The 17,050-nt window shown below is 38.5% G+C and overlaps 1 protein-coding gene across 1 annotated transcript in view; it reads left to right on the forward strand.

Annotated features, from left to right (window-relative positions):
• CFAP47 (cilia and flagella associated protein 47) overlaps window positions 1–17,050 on the forward strand; it is a 489,064-nt gene that overhangs the window by 432,782 nt on the left and 39,232 nt on the right. The window contains exons 59-60 of the mRNA XM_055121064.1: window positions 2,016–2,175; window positions 3,718–3,812. Of these exons, the coding sequence (XP_054977039.1) occupies window positions 2,016–2,175; window positions 3,718–3,812 (255 nt within the window). The remainder of the gene's footprint in view (window positions 1–2,015; window positions 2,176–3,717; window positions 3,813–17,050) is intronic.

Raw genomic sequence — 17,050 nt, forward strand, 5'->3', positions numbered from 1 at the left:
TGTTCCAATACTTATCCTATCTCCAGTGTCAGCATCCCTCCACCAGTGTCCCCAGTTTCCCTCCCATCCCCTAGTCCGCCTCTTCAACGGGCGCATTTTGGAGTTCCGTTGCAGTTTGTAACTCATGTTGTCAGTTTTGTTGGTTCTGTGGTTCAGATATATCGATATACCACCGCTCTCCAACACAAGTATGTCCATGGCCCCTGCCCCTGTTACCCCCCATCCACCTCTTCTTCCTCCCTCAGTTTCTAATTTTTCTCAATTTTTCTATTTCTTCTCAATGTCTTCTCCCGTATCCTCAGTACCATAATCTAGGAGCCAGAGTTATCTAGGTATTCTCCCTCTGATACCTTGCAATCTCTTGTCCTGCTGTACTATATACCAGAATAAGTAAGATTATCCAATATTTGTCTTTCTTTTTCTGAATAACTTCGGTTAACATGATATCTTTAAGTTCCATCCAATTTGCAGCAAATTGCTTGATTTCCTCCTTCCTCAGAGCAGCCTAGTGTTCAGACGTGCTGCTTTTAAACCTGCAGCTTTGCAGCTCAGCCCTTGCTGAATAAGTCAGAATTTGGGCTAAGCATGTTCCATATCTAGCAAGTGCTGCTGGTAGTTTATATGAATAGAAAAGACTGAAAAATTTGTTTTTTGGGTCACACCTGGCGATGTACAGGGGTCACTTCTGGCTCTGCACTCAGGAATTACTCCTGGCAGTGCTCAGGGGACCATATGGGATTCTGGGAATCGAACCCGGGTCGGCCACGTGCAGGGCAAATGTCCTACCCACTGTGCTATCACTCCAGCCCCAAAACTGAAAACTTTGAACCTACTAGAGCCCAAGAAAATTCTGTTATGTTTTCAGTCTGCTCATTTTTACAGCCTAGAGTAAGTATTCCTTTCTTTCACAAAGATGCTTTGACTTTCCTCATGAATTAGTTAAATAAACGAGAAGTTTGTTGACACCAATTTGGGAGTTCTAAGAAGAAGCCTGGACTTGTTATAGTCTGCGGGAAAAAATAAACAATAAATAAAAGGATCAAAAATTGCTATACCTTATCTTTTGCAAGGTACAGCGAAACTTGAAAAAATTCTTGGGGTTTTATGGGTTCTTTGGTTTTTAATCACTTCAGGCAGCCTAAGCCATCACTCCCAACATTAACTCAGCCTTTCAGCTTCTTCAGGACAACCTTTTATCTTAGAATAAAATGTGTTTTCTTAATAGGGTTTATGACATTTGAGGAAATGTGTAAAGTCAGTGAAGTGCACTTGTAACTTAACATAATGTATTTTTGTTCAGAAGTGATTTTGAAAAATTGATGGCAAGTAAAGGAATAAGGGGATACCTTTCTCCTTTTAAAACTAGACCCAGTACTACTAAAAGCACGGGTCTCAAACAACAGTAATTAAATTTTTAAACATGCCTGTCAAGGAGTCAGTCTGGGAGACAGAGTGGGGGAGGGAAGCTGGTACCCTTGGAAGAGGGATAGTGTCACGGGGTGGTGGTATGGGAGGTGAGGACAGGGCATGTCTGAAACCAATTATAAGCAACTTTGTATATCATGCTGTCTAAAACCTTGTTGTTGCTGTTGTTGTTTGGGGGCCACACCTGGCTGTGCTCATGGCCTACTTTTGGCCCTTCACTCAGGTATCATTCCTGTGGGGTTCAGGAGTCAACCTGGGGTGCTGGGGGTTGAATCCTTGAGGGTCGTGTGCAAGGCAAGTGTCATATCTTCTGTGCTATCTCTCCAGTCCCACATTTTTAATAAAGTCACATTCTGAATGGTGGTTGCAGATGTGTGAGGTGGAAGGAAGCATTGAAGAGGTCAGTTTGGATGGTGATGAACCAACTAGACTTTTGGTGGTGGGTATAGTATGGTATATACATTTGTTAAAATGTGAAGCTGTACCCCTAGAACTTACAGTATACAACATTGTCACCTTCATTTTAAAAAATCACATTATGAAAGTTTTTACTACGTTAAAATATTTTTGTGCCCCTATTTTTTTTACAGAGATTAGATTGCCTCCAAGAGGAAAACTAAGTATCCCAGTGTTTTTCATCCCAGACATTATGAGGTTATACAAAACGATAGTCATTATTCAAATGAAAAGAGTAAATGGTGAATTGTGGCCTATTGATCATCTTGATGAACTGAACGTAGACTTGAAACAGTAAGTTTTAAATAAGGTCAATGAAAGAAAATAACTTTATTTTGTCCAGCACCAATTGGGTCCATTTCTTATCCCATGTAGCATTCATGATGAAGTTATCTGACGTACTGAGATTTTCGTATTCAGAATAGGAAAATATATTTGTTATGTGGGTTGAGTAAGAGTAGGAAAATATATTTCTTATATGGGTAAATAGCATTGCTGTAAGGATATAGTAACTTTGGTCCTCAAAACCATGAACTTTAACACGTTTGGAATAATCATATAACCTAAGCTATAATAAAAATAATTTTCAAATAAAATATATCAATGAAAGAGCAACATGCAAAGGAAGGACTCCCTTTCAAATGGGGAAATAGTTACCGCTAAGACAATAAATGATCTGTATCTAGAGAGCAGTGATTTTCAATCTTTGTTCCATGAATTGTTGCCTGTCAGCAGAAATTTCGACGAAATTGCCACAAAAAAGTCACTATACTTAATAACACATAGTGCATTTGGCTCATGCATTAGTGCTACTATAAATATTTATATATAAATCCAAAATTACTATTTATATTATAAATAATGCTTTTTATTCCTGCAAAATAATTCTCATATTTCTACTGGTCCACAAGTACAAAAGCGTTGAAGAGCACTGATCTAGAAGATAAACAAATCAGGGCGATGTAGAATTTGTGGTTCTGGTTCTGCTCCTTGTGGCTCTAAGGTACTGATGGAATCCTGTCATGACTACGGGATAATTGATCATTGGTTACTTGTGCCCACTTTGCTTAGACACAGTTTAAGCAAACTCTGATCATGATACAAAATAAAATGTTTTCTCTGCATTTAACCATTGAACTCAGTAAAGACCCTATGTCTGCAAATGTTTTTTTTTTCACATTAAAAATTTTACTATCCTATGGTCCCTGAGTCTCCATTTTGCCTTCTTTTATTACTCCAACAGTCAAGACTACCTCTATGCTTTGTAAGTCCCATTTTAAAATGAAACTAAGGGACCCTTGTTCAAAATTTAAGAATTTAAGACAAGGCCGGAGTGGTAATACAGTGGGTAGGGTGCTTGCCTTGCATGTGGCAGACACAGGTTAGATCCCCAGCATCCCATATGGACGCCCAAGCCCTGACAGGAGTGATCCCTGAGTACAGCATCTAGAGAAGCTCTGAGTACAGTTGAGTATGGACACACAATGAAACAGAACAGAAGGTATTAAGACACCCTAGCAGTGCATTAAATAGTTGTAGAAGCTTTAGAAAGTTCCACCAGAGCCACCAGGTTTATCTTGGTATTCCCTGAGCACCATTGGGTCAACCCTGGTGGCTCTCAGTATCGCCATCAGTGCACCCAGTCACATAACAGCAGGTATTCCAGATCAAGTGTCAAAGTGTCACCAGGACTGGTTCCCAGACCCCTAAGCACGGCTAGAGAGTTCCCCGACCTCCCAGTGACTATTAACTAAATAAAAGATTATATCTTTTATGCTAATATTGAAAGTACTTATGTTCATTTAGCTTATTTTTGCTCTTTTCTTTTATAATCAGGATTATAAGTATATTCAATGAAAAAGTCCCAATAATACATTGGCTGTACCCCATCATTGGACTCCCCGAGGCGAGAAATCCGACATACCCTCTGGGTAGGTATACTTTAGAGTCTGAGAACACCAGCATGCCTGGGGACTGTAGAGACTCACAAATCCTATCTCTTCTTTGTATAAGAAAGCTGAGGTCCAGAGAAATTAATTAAGTGACCAGCCTGTCTATGGGGATGCGGGAATGAATCTAGTCTCCTAGCAGTAAACCAAGATTCTTTTAGTTTGATTGGTTGGTTTTTTATTTGAGGGTCATATCTGGCAGTACTCAGGCTGACTCCTGGCTCTGTGCTCAGGGATCACTCCTGGCAGTACTCAGGGAACCGTAAGTGGTGCTGGGGATTAAACCCAGGTCTGCTGCATGCAAGACAGACACCTACCTGCTCCTGCCCTCAAATACAATATTTTCAAAAAGTGACACTGTTTGATCTTGGTGAAATCTAGAAATCCAGCTAAGATTGAAATAACATCAGTTTCGGGTCTGTTTAGGCACTGCATCAAATTTATAAGTCCCATGTTCTTTGGTTCTCATGTCATTTATTTCTCATATTCTATCTCTTGTGTAAAATTCTTTCCTGTCTAAGAACTATCTCATGGAGATGCTGATCTTTCTGTTCTTCATTGTTCCTAACCTAAACTTTTATGTTATCTCATAAAACTATTCAAAACAAACTAAAGTTTTCCAGGGGGATTTTGAACTATACATGCAACATCAAACTGTACTCTTTTTTAAAAAAAATATTTTTAAGGCATTGTAATTTACAAAGTTCCTCATATTTGGGTTTTTTTAGCCATACAATGTTCTAGCACTTTTTATACACCTTTCTTTTTTTCTTCATTACTCTTTTTCTTCCCAACCTCCAAACTTCTCCCAATTTTCTCTGTATTCTTTTTCCTCTGTGCTCTTCCATTGCTCCTGATTTTTTGTTTTATCCCGTCTCTCCCCGACATACATCGATATACCCCCCAGAATTATCCTTAAAAAACACAGTTCCTCTTAGATAACCATAAAGCAAAATTAACTATTCTACCCTCTAGGCTTTAGGCATAGTTCTTCATAACTAAGAACTACTGAATTGCTCTGCAAAGCAGATACTATATTGGATCTCTCCCTTGAGTAAACTAGTTAAGCCAAAAGAAGACTTGAAACTGAATTTTTTTTTCTCCCTCATATACCAATCTTTATAGTTAGGCCAGGGGGAGGGGGAGTTCATTTCCACTTAGAAAATAGTTTTTACTTGTGAATAACAACAGCATTTCCCCAGATACATTAGTTACAAAGGGAGGCGAGGATTATGTATTTCCTTCTGTAAACTGAAGTAAAAATCCACATTTCCAACAGTATCTTTGACACATAAATTTCACTTTTACTACAAATATTTGTTCCTTTTGTTAAAAAATTATCAGCACATTGGGCCGGAGCGATAGCACAGCGGGTAGGGCTTTTGCTTTGCACGCGGCCGACCTCGGTTCGATCCCCGGCATCCCATATGGTCCCCCAAGCACTGCCAGGAGCAATTCCTGAATGCAAAGCCAGGAGTAACCCCTCAGCATCGCTGGGTGTGACCCAAAAAGCCAAAAAAAATTATCAACACATACATATTTCAAATGTGCTAAATTTTCTTCATAATAGTTTACCAATATGTCAGGGTCTGGCTTCCGTTCCCTCCAGAATAAGATATATACCTTCTATACATTGAACAGTTAACATTTTTTGCTCATGTCTATGATAGTTTGATTTTTTCCCCAGATTAGATTTCAAAGCAGATTTTTTTTTAAGTACACCTATAAGATCACGATCACAATCACGAAATCCCATTAATCATCAATTTCTCAAGCGGGCTCAGTAACCTCTCCATTCCTCCTTTCCCTGAGATCTTGGAAGTCTCTCTCAACTAGGCCCTCCCAGTGATACCGCACTGGAGGCTCTTTCAGGGTCAGAGGAATGGGATCCAGCTTGTTACTGGATTTAGCATATGAATACACCATGGGAAGCTTGCAAGGCTGTCCCATGTGGACAGGAAACTCTCAGAATGTTGGCTGTTGATAGGATTACACACACCTGGGTTCCTCTGCCTGGTACCTTCATGCGTGAGGCCCATTCAAACGTGTGGAGAGGGACCTCAAGCATGACTGTAGCTAGGTTCCGGTGGTCTTCGGCCACCGGGAGCTCTGCTCAGGGTGGGGAGGGAAGCTGGAGCCCATTCCCTCCGAGGGGCCCCAGGGAAGACAGCCATGTGTGCGGGCAAGAGACTCTCTGCCCTATAAGACCTATAAGGAACTAAAATAAATGAATTTTTTTGGGGGATCACACCTGGTGATGCACAGGGGTTACTCCTGGCTTTGCACTCAGAAATTACTCCTGGCGGTCCTAGGAGACCATACGGGATGCTGGGAATCGAACCTGGGTTGGCCGCATGCAAGGCAAACACCCTACTTGCTGTGCTATTGCTCCAGCCCCCAAAATAAATGATTTTTTTTAGTTTTCTTCTTCAAATACAGTTGAAATTCAGAAATAAGAAGACCCTTTTCATCAATTCATTTATTGATATAATTGTCCAATTGTTGAATTAAATTAAGTTCTGTGATTAGCTACTGCCAGAGTTTTTTTTCAATTGCTAGCCCAGAGCCCAAATGTCAGCCAGCAGGAGTGAGAGGTTGAACCCCCACCTGCCTATGTTACATTAGCACAGTAGCATCAAAGTTCTGAAATAGTTTGTATTTCAGTTATTTTTTGTCTTCATTATTTTACCAAAAGTTTAACACCCATGCCAATAGTAAGTTTTATATACAAATAGCCTTATGAAACAAGTAACTGTAATTTTATAAACACAAATTATGTTTTAGTAAAATCTCCACTTGATGCCTAGGAACACGGTAGACATAACCAAGAGCTTTCCTACCTAGCATCAATAAACATTGATATTTATTATTTCTTCTGTGGCAACCAGGTTATTCTCAAACCAAGGGTAACTCTTGTTCTGTGAGCCACCTTTCTCTCTGTGAATTTTTATCAACTCCTGTCCATTGGGGCAGATAATTGGAAAAGGACTCTACTACCTGTCACGGTGGAAAAACAAAGGGATGTGAATTCATTGTGATTTAGTGATCCTTGCATTGCCAAAGCACAAATTTCCTAAGGAGTTCTACGACAAGGCCAGTGACATGACACTAATTGTAACTGTGATCACACAAATTTCCAATATGATGCTTTAAAATGAAAGCTAATTATAATCAGAAAAGGTCGTCCATTTTACTCAGTCATTTTAACAATAATTAACATCTTTTTATAGTTACTGTGCATGTCACCTATTTATTCTCATTCCAAACTGTTTTATAACAATCCTTAAGTTTTATATTATAAGTGAATTTATTTTAAATACATGGGTCCTATGAAAATATTCTCTGTATTGAGAAAACATAACAGTATCCAGTTTTGCAGTTTAGATGATTTTATATTCTTATTGAAGCCACAAAAACAACATAATACATTTTTAAGTCCTTTTTGAAAAAATGAACCATAGTGAGAGACAGTCACAAAGTTGCTCATGATTGGGTTCAGTCATACAATGTTCCATGCCCATCCCTTCACCAGTGTACATTTCCCACCACCAATATCCCCAGTTTCCCTCCATCCCCCCACCTGCCTCTATGGCAAGACACTTTTCTTCTATATATTTCTTCTCTCTCTCCCTCTCTCTCTTTCTCTCTCTCTTTCTCTCTCTGTCTCTTACAATCTCCTTTTAAATCTCTTTTACCTACTTTCAACATTCAGTTTGTGTCCGGAGTGATTATTTTTAAATTTTTATTTTTAATCACTGTGAGAGTGATGTTCAGGGGTTACTCCTGGCTTTGCACTCAAGAATTACTCCTGGTGGTGCTCGGGGGACCATATGGGATGCTGGGAATCGAACCTGGGTCAGCCACGTGCAAGGCAAACGCCCTACCCACTGTGCTATCGCTCCAGCCCCTCTCTGTGACCATTTTTAACAGGATAGAGAAGGTACCAGTATCACAATATAATTCCTTTTATTTTTTATCTTATTTTATTTTTGTTTGGTTTGGGGGCTACATTTGGTGGTACTCAGGCGTACTCTCAGGGGTCTTGAGGGATTATAGTTGCTAGAGTTTGAACCTAGGACTCCTACATGCAAATTTTAGGTTCTGACATGTTGAGCTATCTCTCTAGCCCTTAAAAATGCTTTTTAATTTTATGTTCATTTTTGTCCCTTATTTTTATCCCTAACTTGATGGCCTATGTGCAGCATAATAATGAAGATAGAACACTTATTATATAGGGGAAGTAGTGCTTTTATGCGGACTCTTCTATACATGGCCTCCTAATACATATATAGCTAATGCCACTGGAAATGCATTCACGCCCGTTTACATACCTAGAAATAGCCAACATTTTTTTCTCATTAGATTGCTGATAGCTTCCTTGTACTTGATGTAAAGAAAATATTGGAATTTAATATATAGAAATAATATTTTAAGGTTTTTGCTGAATTACTCTGTAATAGCATTTTAATATTAAGTTCAATGCCATGAACATTGTAGTTTTAATTGTCACTGTATTTTTAAAATTAGTTTCTTCTCCTTCCATCCATTGTGTTGATGCATGTGAGATGATTGGGGCTACAAACACGTGGTAGTGATGCTCACACATTTGGTTGCGCAGGGTTCACACACGACTTACTTGTCCTCGGGTGGTGGTTCTTACTATGTAGTTACACTGCTTGTTCACTTTTGCAGTTGCAGTATCTTGTGGGCATCACACACTTTAGTCATGATGCTTGTGCACATTTTGGTTGCAATGCTCACCCAGGGTGACACTCTAGGCTGTGATGCTGGCACACATTTTGTGTCATGCCAGAGAGCACATCTGGGTTTTCGTTTGATTGAATCACTATGAATTACAAAATTACAAAGCTGTTCATGATTGAGTTTTAGGCGTAAAATCCCTTTACTAGTGTCCACTTCTCTCCACCAATGTCCCCAGTTCCCCTTCCGCCCTGGACAGGCACATTTTTTTCCCTTTTTTCCTTTTTTTTAAGCTTTTAGTCACTTTGATCTACAGTACTGTTACTGATTGAATATCGTGCATACCACTTTACTTCCTTTCTGTCCCCCGCCCTCCTCCAAAATAACAACTTCCCCCCACCATGTCTCAGTGTTCCCGGACCTAGGACCTAGCATTACCCTAACCCCAGTGGCAAGCTGCCTACTGAAGACCAATTCTCCTGCTCTTCATTTCTACTGCAATTGGAATTGTGTTATTCCTTCATTATATTTCTTACACTAGTTATCACAAAGGGTAGTGCTGTTATACACTCAACTTTCTGTGTGTGTGGGGGGTAGGGCATTGCTAGGGACAGAACTCACTGCTTCAGTCCTTCAAAGCAGGTGCTCTACCATTGATCAGTCCTCAGGCCCTTAAATTTGTAAATTTAGAACCATTTCATAAGTGAAAATAAAATATTTCATACTTAAAGTATTTGGTGCATAATTTAACACTTTACTTAAATATAAAATGTAAGGCCCAATAAAATAATCTAATAAAAATATTTTGGAAGTGTTATCAGAAAACAGTTGTTAGAAATCTATTGTTTTGTAGTTTTGAAGGTGTTTCTACAATATTGTTAAAGAATTAGAATTTGAAATTTAACGCAATGAGCATAAAGCTAGTGGAAAAATTCATACATTCACAACCATCAGGTGAATTATGAATATAAATAGGTTAGTTCCAGAAATCAGTTAACACATCCTATTATAATTTTCTGTGATCTACTAGGCATATTCAATATTTATCTCTCAATGTTCTATGTTGCATGTTATTTAGTATATTTGCCTACAAAATATCAATGTGTGCAAATGTCGCATGAATGTCTCTCTCTGTTTGAACCCCAGCTTTTCAATGCAAAAAACTTCTTCAATAACAAGTCTAAGTATGCCAAATGAACTTGTATATATTTAATAATATAAATCATTTTATTATGTGTCAAGTATTATCATATAACCTGAGAGAGAAGTTAACTGGCAATATTTTTCTCCTCCAGCTGTCATTACATGCAAAGCAAAGACCAGGATAGAAGAAATAGTGGAAGTCATAGTAAAGGGTGACTTTTTCTCACGAAATCCAATATTTGAGCCAAAAGATTTTCTAGTGATTCCAAAGAAAACTATAGGTGATTCTTATGGAGACCTTTTTGGTAAGACACCCACAATCATGAATCTAGAAATGTTGCTAAATAAAAACTTAGTTTACTTCAATTTCAGGTCAACTGTTATTCAATTATGGAAGTTTATGCTCATTTATTTGTCATTTACAACCTAAAGTAGTGAACAGAATAGTTATGTTTATTCTCAAATCACATGGTAATCTCCAAAATTATGGTTATTATTATTATTAATGGACTTTGAAGAATATATTATGATTCTGTCAACAGGGAGAAGAGGAAAAACTATAGTAATGTAAGTCTACGTCCCTTCAACATAAATTGCTTTTCTCTCTTTTTGATTAAGGAATGTGTGCAAGTTTTTAGAAATACAATCTTGAATAAATGTTTATTATTTTAAATTTTTTTAAATGGCATGAATTAGCTATAATCCCTAAATAGTTTTTATGATAATCCCCCTAACATTTAAAGTCTTGAATAAGCCTTTTCATACGTTAATCTAATGGTCTGGCAAAATGAAAACACAATGATGCAACCTTATTTTTCTATTATCTTCTAGATTGATGTAGAATGCTGCTATTTTACATTGAATGGGCAATTCTTATAATAGTAGAGTCTTTTATTAAAACCAGAGGGGAAATCTATGGCTATATATTATTTTAAAAGCAAATTGACCACAAAATTAAGCATGAAATGCCTTGCGGAAACAAAATCCTTTCCCTGGTTTTCAAGCTCATATCTTTAATCTTTCTTACTGTGATCCAAATGTTGTTATATCGTTGTCTTATCTAGTTATTTTAGTGCTAAACGAATCTGAAAGAGCTATAACTGGAGAGAGAAGAGAGTATGTGAAAATATACAGAGTAGATATAGTAAAATCATTTTGTTAACATTATAGTGGCTATTGCTTGCTTCCCTATTAAATGCTTATTTTAGCATACTCAAGAAGTTCCTGAAGTAATATGGATAGCTTCCCCCCCCCCCCGCAGTTCAAAACTGGCCCACTCAGATGTTATTAGAAGAGGATCAGTTTATATATACCCTTGTGTTCTTCCAGCCACACTTAAGGGATAGAAACCATCCTCTTTAACAAGACTGTATAGCAGGATCATACGAGACAGACTTGTATCTCTTTCATACTAAAGCCTAGACTTGAGGTCTAGCGTGTGATGCCTGTGCTTAAAGCAATCATCCAGAAACCCAGGTTCCTCTTTCATGTTGCTCCACTAGCTCCTAAGTTTGTCCTTATCTGCGTGGTCAGTTCCACAGTCCCATCTGCAGTGGTGCATATGACCTGGAAATGCACACGTCATCTTCATTCCATTGCCTATCCCATTGGTCAGAACTCAGTGACATGGTACACACATCTGTAAATCGAGGCTTGGAATTACTATCTCTTGGCTGACATGCCAAGGTAAAATCTGTGGCTCCTTTTAAATGAAAAAGGTAAAAATAAATATTGGGACATGAAATAAATCTGCAGTTTCTACTCTATGCTACTTATCATCAGCTGGTAAATTCATTGTGCCATCATTCCACCTAAAAATAATAATTGAGAACCTACTACACATCAGATCTTTTACTGAGGCTGGAAAATCACATAGTCCTTGGCCCATCAGGCTGGTTTCTCCCTTCTTTAGGTTAATTTTACTCAGTTTATGGCCAAAATGTCAAATCACCTTCTGAAATAAGGATCCAAACTTAACTGGCCAGCTCTCCGCACAACTCCTCCTGCCAAAGATTGACTAAGTACCATCTCCCCTTTCCCACTTCCTCTGTCACCTATCTGACATAATATATCACCACTTCCTGTACACTCCTTCTCTTATGCCAGAATCCAGATTTGAACCTTACTGGTTGCTATGTCAGCTTATTGAGCACCCACGATCTTTTGAGAACTGCCCTCAAGTGTTTTTTGTTTTGTATTCATTAATTTTTATAGGATTTGTCATAAAAGAAACCATATGAAGCAATATGACCATATTTTCATTTTGTGAGTGAGAAAATCCAAGTAAAAGAAGTTTATTGACTTCTCTGGGGTCTTACAACACAGAATAAGTGATGGTGCAGAAATTCAGGCTTGTCTCTGTTTTTAAAACTCTTTTTGTTTTAAAATAACTGTAGTTTTAAAAAAAAACCTAGATGTTAAATAGCAGGCACTGAGCTGTTTATATTGTGATCATGCCTAACCTAATTGCTTTTTCTTGTAAAGCCTCACAGGAATAAAATCATTTATAATGGAAAAGCTTTCTCCGCAGTTCTCTAACATAAAGTCTAATGCCTGCTTCAGAGTAGCCAATCAGTAAGCAAGAGTTGTTTCCACTTTTCCTTTATTATCACACCCTGTTCTATTTTACTTCCTACCCTGATTGATCTTGTTGCTTTTCGTTTCAATAGAAGAATGTTTACCCATTGCTTATTGAATCAAACATTACTTTGAAACATAGGATTACCAATATTCATCTGTTTTTACCCACAAAGTATTGCATAGGAAATCACTGATACTTGATCATTTTTTAACTTACAAAAAGATTTTTATGTGAAGCAATGCATATAAAACCAAATTACCATCATCATATTTCTTACTGTCATCCTTGTCTTTGATCTCCTCTTTTATTTGCCTGGGTTCACTTGCTAGTTGCATGCACTTACTGCCCCTTTCCCAGTAAGGTGAATGTCTCGATAGTCTGCCCTGTCTATCCTGACAACTTCTACTCCCTTCTGTGGATTGCTTCCACTAGCCAGATAATTCTTCTATTGCAATCTTGTACTGTCTCACTGGTCAAAGTGAGCATCTGAAGAGAGCTCTGTAAGTCTTTTACACCCACATCTTTTGAGGGACCATCTAAGCTATACTATGGAGGTCTGTGCCCACTCGAGGAAATACTATCCAAGCCACACTGGAGGCTTTAGTGCTTAGGTGGTGTCACAGTGCTGCCTGGGCCCATCGCTGCTGGAGGCCACCAGAACCACACCCAGGAATTCAAGGGGTGGAGGGGTCTTGCAGAGCAATAACACCCATTGGTGCTAAGGAGACTGTGAGTTACCAAGTACTGAACCTGGGTATTTGTACACATAAGGTATGTGCCCTGGACCCCTGAGCTCCCCCTGCTACACCCCACATCTTTTATAGTTAGAACACAGGAAGTCTGTTTATCTTTATTTGCTGAAGCTGTCAATATATAAATAGGTTTTTCTGCATTTTAGCATTTCCCTCCTCTTTGTAGGGATACTTTCTCCACCTACTCACCAACTTCTACATGTGACTTAGTCATGAGCAGTCAACTCTTCTTCTCATCTCCTGACACCAAGGGTGTGTTCAGTACAAGATCATTCAAATCTGGGTCTTGGTATGTTCAGATGAGCATTCTTAGAGTAAATGTAGAAGAGGATCTAGAAATAATAATTATTAAATGAGTTACAAAATGTCAAAATAGTATAGCTTGTATAGTTTGATTTTTTAATTTTATGAGATTTTGTAAAGGCCTACTGACTCACAAGAGGGAAAATTGTAGGAGAAAAAAGAAATCTTAGAATCTATCTGCTTTCCCCATCATGACATGCCATAGAAGGAAAAGAACATATTAGATCAGTGGGGCATGGTTTTATAAGTTGTTTGCTTAATATAATTACATTCCATTTTAATTGTATTTTGAAGTCTAATTGCAAGAATATGCCAGCATACATTCGATTAAAGATTACAGTTCCTACATTTTTCTAATGTTACTGCATGATTCATAAAAACAAAACCTTTTAATAAAATTAAAATTAAATAAAAATTATTTTTTATCTCACTATCACTGTATAGTTTGAAAGGTAGTATGTGTGTGTGTGTATGTGTGTGTGTGTGTGTGTGTGTGTGTGTGTTTGGGGACATATCCAGCAGCACTCAGGAGCTATTCCCATCTTAGTGCATGGAGGTCACTTCTGATGATGCTTGAGGGACCATGTGGTGCCAAGAATCAAATCTGGGCCTCCAGCATGCAAAGAATATGCTCAAACTCTTGAGCTATCTCTCCAGCCTAGAAAGCAGTATTTTAAAATCTGGAGATGGAACTATGAAATGAAAGCTTATGTAATTGTGAGATGAATACCAATGTTTTCATAGGATTTTTTGAATTACCAAAATATACACTAATTAGGTTCTTTGTACTTAGTGGCTAAGTATAAGTATAAACCATGTGACATAAAGATCTAGTAATTAGGTTGTAAGTTCACTGTATCACTGTCATCCCGTTGCTCATTGATTTGCTCGAGCGGGCACCAGTAATATCTCCACTGTGAGATTTGTTGTTACTGTTTTTGGCATATCCAGTACGCCACAGGGAGCTTGCCAGGCTCTGTGCGGGTGAGATACTCTCGGTAGCTTGCTGGGCTCTCTGAGAGGAGCATAGGAATCGAACCTGGGTCGTCTGTGTGCAAGGCAAACCCCCTACCGCTGCGTTATTGCTCCAGGTTGTAAGTTAACATGCTTAATTGTGTTAATTTTTAAATTTCTCTTTCTGATTTTAAGCTTTGTAATTGTAAAAATGCCAGATTAGCAGAGGCCCCTTTATCTTATAAAAAAGTTAAAAAATAAAACTGGGGGCGCTGGTGCTGGGAAATTACACTGGCAGAGGGATGGGTGTCGGAACATTGTATAACTGAAAGCCGATCATGAACAGCTTTGTAAATAAATAGAACTGTAGCGCTGTCGTCCTGTTGTTCATTGATTTGCTCGAGCAGGAACTAGTAATGTCTCCATTGTGAGATTTGCTGTTACTGTTTTTGGCATATCGAATTCGCCACAGAGAGCTTGCCGGGCTCTTTGAGAGGGAGAGAGGAATTGAACCCGGGTCAGCTGCATGCAAGGTAAACTCCCTACCCAATGTGCTATCGCTTGTAAATAAATATTTTTTAAAAATGAATAAAATTTTAAAAGGGGCGAGAGAAATGGCCCAAAGGACTAGAATACGTGCTTTGCATGTAGAAACCATGCATCACATTCCATTTCCAGCACCACATGGTTCCCTGATCGTTGCCAGGAGCAACCCCTGAGCACTGCCAGGTGTGGTCCATATAAAAAGTAAGTTTCTATGAGAAGGGAATTTTCCATTGTAAGTCTGTTCAATTACTCTTTAGTTTTAGGATCTGTTAATGGAATCAGACTGATGTGAACGATTTCCAGTTCTCAAAAACATTATTAAAAGTTGGACACAGTTGGGGCTGGAGAGATAGAACAGCGGGTAGGGCGTTTGCCTTGCACGCGGCCGACCTGGGTTCAAATCCCAGCATCCCATATGGTCCCCTCAGCACGCCCAGGGGTAATTCCTGAGTGCAGAGCCAGGAGTAACCCCTGTGCATCGCCAGGTGTGACCCAAAAAGCAAAAAAAAAAAAAAAAAAAAAGTTGGACACAGTTTTTTGGTTTTGTGAATCTTGTAGTGACATTAGAAAAATGTAGGAAATGTAATCTTTAATTGAATGTACCCTGTCATATTGTTCTCCAACGAATATTTAATACCAAGAGGAAATTCTGATTGTTTTTTGAAGAGTGGAGCTAAAAATATAAGTATAGATTAACTTCAGAGTTAAAATGTGTGCCACAGCTGTTAATTTCCAGTGATAAATAGATGTCGGTACTTTTATATTAAAAGGGAATGTAATTATATTAAGCAACCAACTTCTAAAACCGTTCCGCACTGATCTCATATGTTCTTTTCCTTCTATGGCATGTCACAATGTGGAAGGCAGATTGATTCTGATATTTCCTTTTTCTCCTACACATTTCCCCTCTTGTGAGTGAATAGGCCCCTTTCTATAAACATAGAGAGATAATGATCCCCACCACGCCCTTCACATCATCTTCCCTTCATTTTCCTCATCTCATTTCACCAGGAGTCCAATAAAACTATCAAGTCATATTAAATAAAAATGCCAGGACCTGTCTGTGCTTTTTTCACCCAGACTCCTTGCAACACCATCGAGTTAACCAGGATTGATCACTTTCATATCTTTTTCATTCAGCAGCAATCTAGCAAATATCTCTGCTCCCAGAATATTATGCTGAGCCCCAGAGATGCCAAAATTAACAAGACACAGACTCTTGTCAAGGAATTCAAAGAACATCTATTCAGCATGTTGGATTTGTACTAGTTAAATCAATTGGTATTGCCCTACTGGGATATTATTGTACTTGGATTTTTTAAGCTTTATTTTGCAATTTCATTTCTATAAGAGTACAGAATCTTCTCTGTAGGCAGAATTTCATCTTTAATTATATTAATTCCTCTGAACAACTCTTGCTCTATGCATCCTTTGTGCTTCTCTAGGGAATAGTTCTGTGACTTTCGGTGGGATTTTTCTGCAAGATTGATTTCCTGTTTGACAGAACATCAGATCTGTGGCTCTTCCTTATATTTCCCAGGTGTTCTATAGCTCAAGGCCATTGTTCTTTGGTTAATCTTTTGCTATTTGTGTCTGATTTGTGATTTGTGTGTCACTCTGCTGATCTTGTTTCACCCAGAGCTAACCAGTCGTCTTATATTGTTTCCACATCCCAGATCCTATTTGTATGTAATTAAAAACAGCTCATGAGAAACCTATCATTGGCATTCCTGTGGTCCTATGTTGGCCTCCGAACTTGATTCTTCCCTCTAATTTTTTTCATTTTGCTTTCACTGTTCAACTGACTCTGCTGAGGCATTTGTTCCAAGTACTCCAATGAGACTGTCAGTCTTATTCCATATGCCCATTGCAAACCAGCATATTTGTGTTCCGCACTTACTGAGCTTGTCAGTAGTGTTTGCCAGTTGATCTTTTTGAAGTATTTTCTGATCTTGGTTTTCATAATGAGCTTTAGTGTCACTGTATCACTGTATCACTGTCATCCCGTTGCTCGTCGATTTGCTCGAGCGGGCACCAGTAACATCTCCATTGTGAGACTTGTTGTTACTGTTTTGGGCATATCGAATATGTCATGGGTAGCTTTCCAGGCTCTGCCATGCAGGCGGGATACTCTCAGTAGCTTGCTGGGCTCTCCAAGAGGGATGGAATGAGCTTTAGTAATTTATCTTATTGATTACCCCTTCTCTATCTTTGTATTTCTTTTTTTTTTTTTGGTTTTT

The sequence above is a fragment of the Sorex araneus genome, chromosome X (genome assembly GCF_027595985.1).
Source record: "Sorex araneus isolate mSorAra2 chromosome X, mSorAra2.pri, whole genome shotgun sequence".
NCBI lineage: Eukaryota > Metazoa > Chordata > Mammalia > Eulipotyphla > Soricidae > Sorex > Sorex araneus.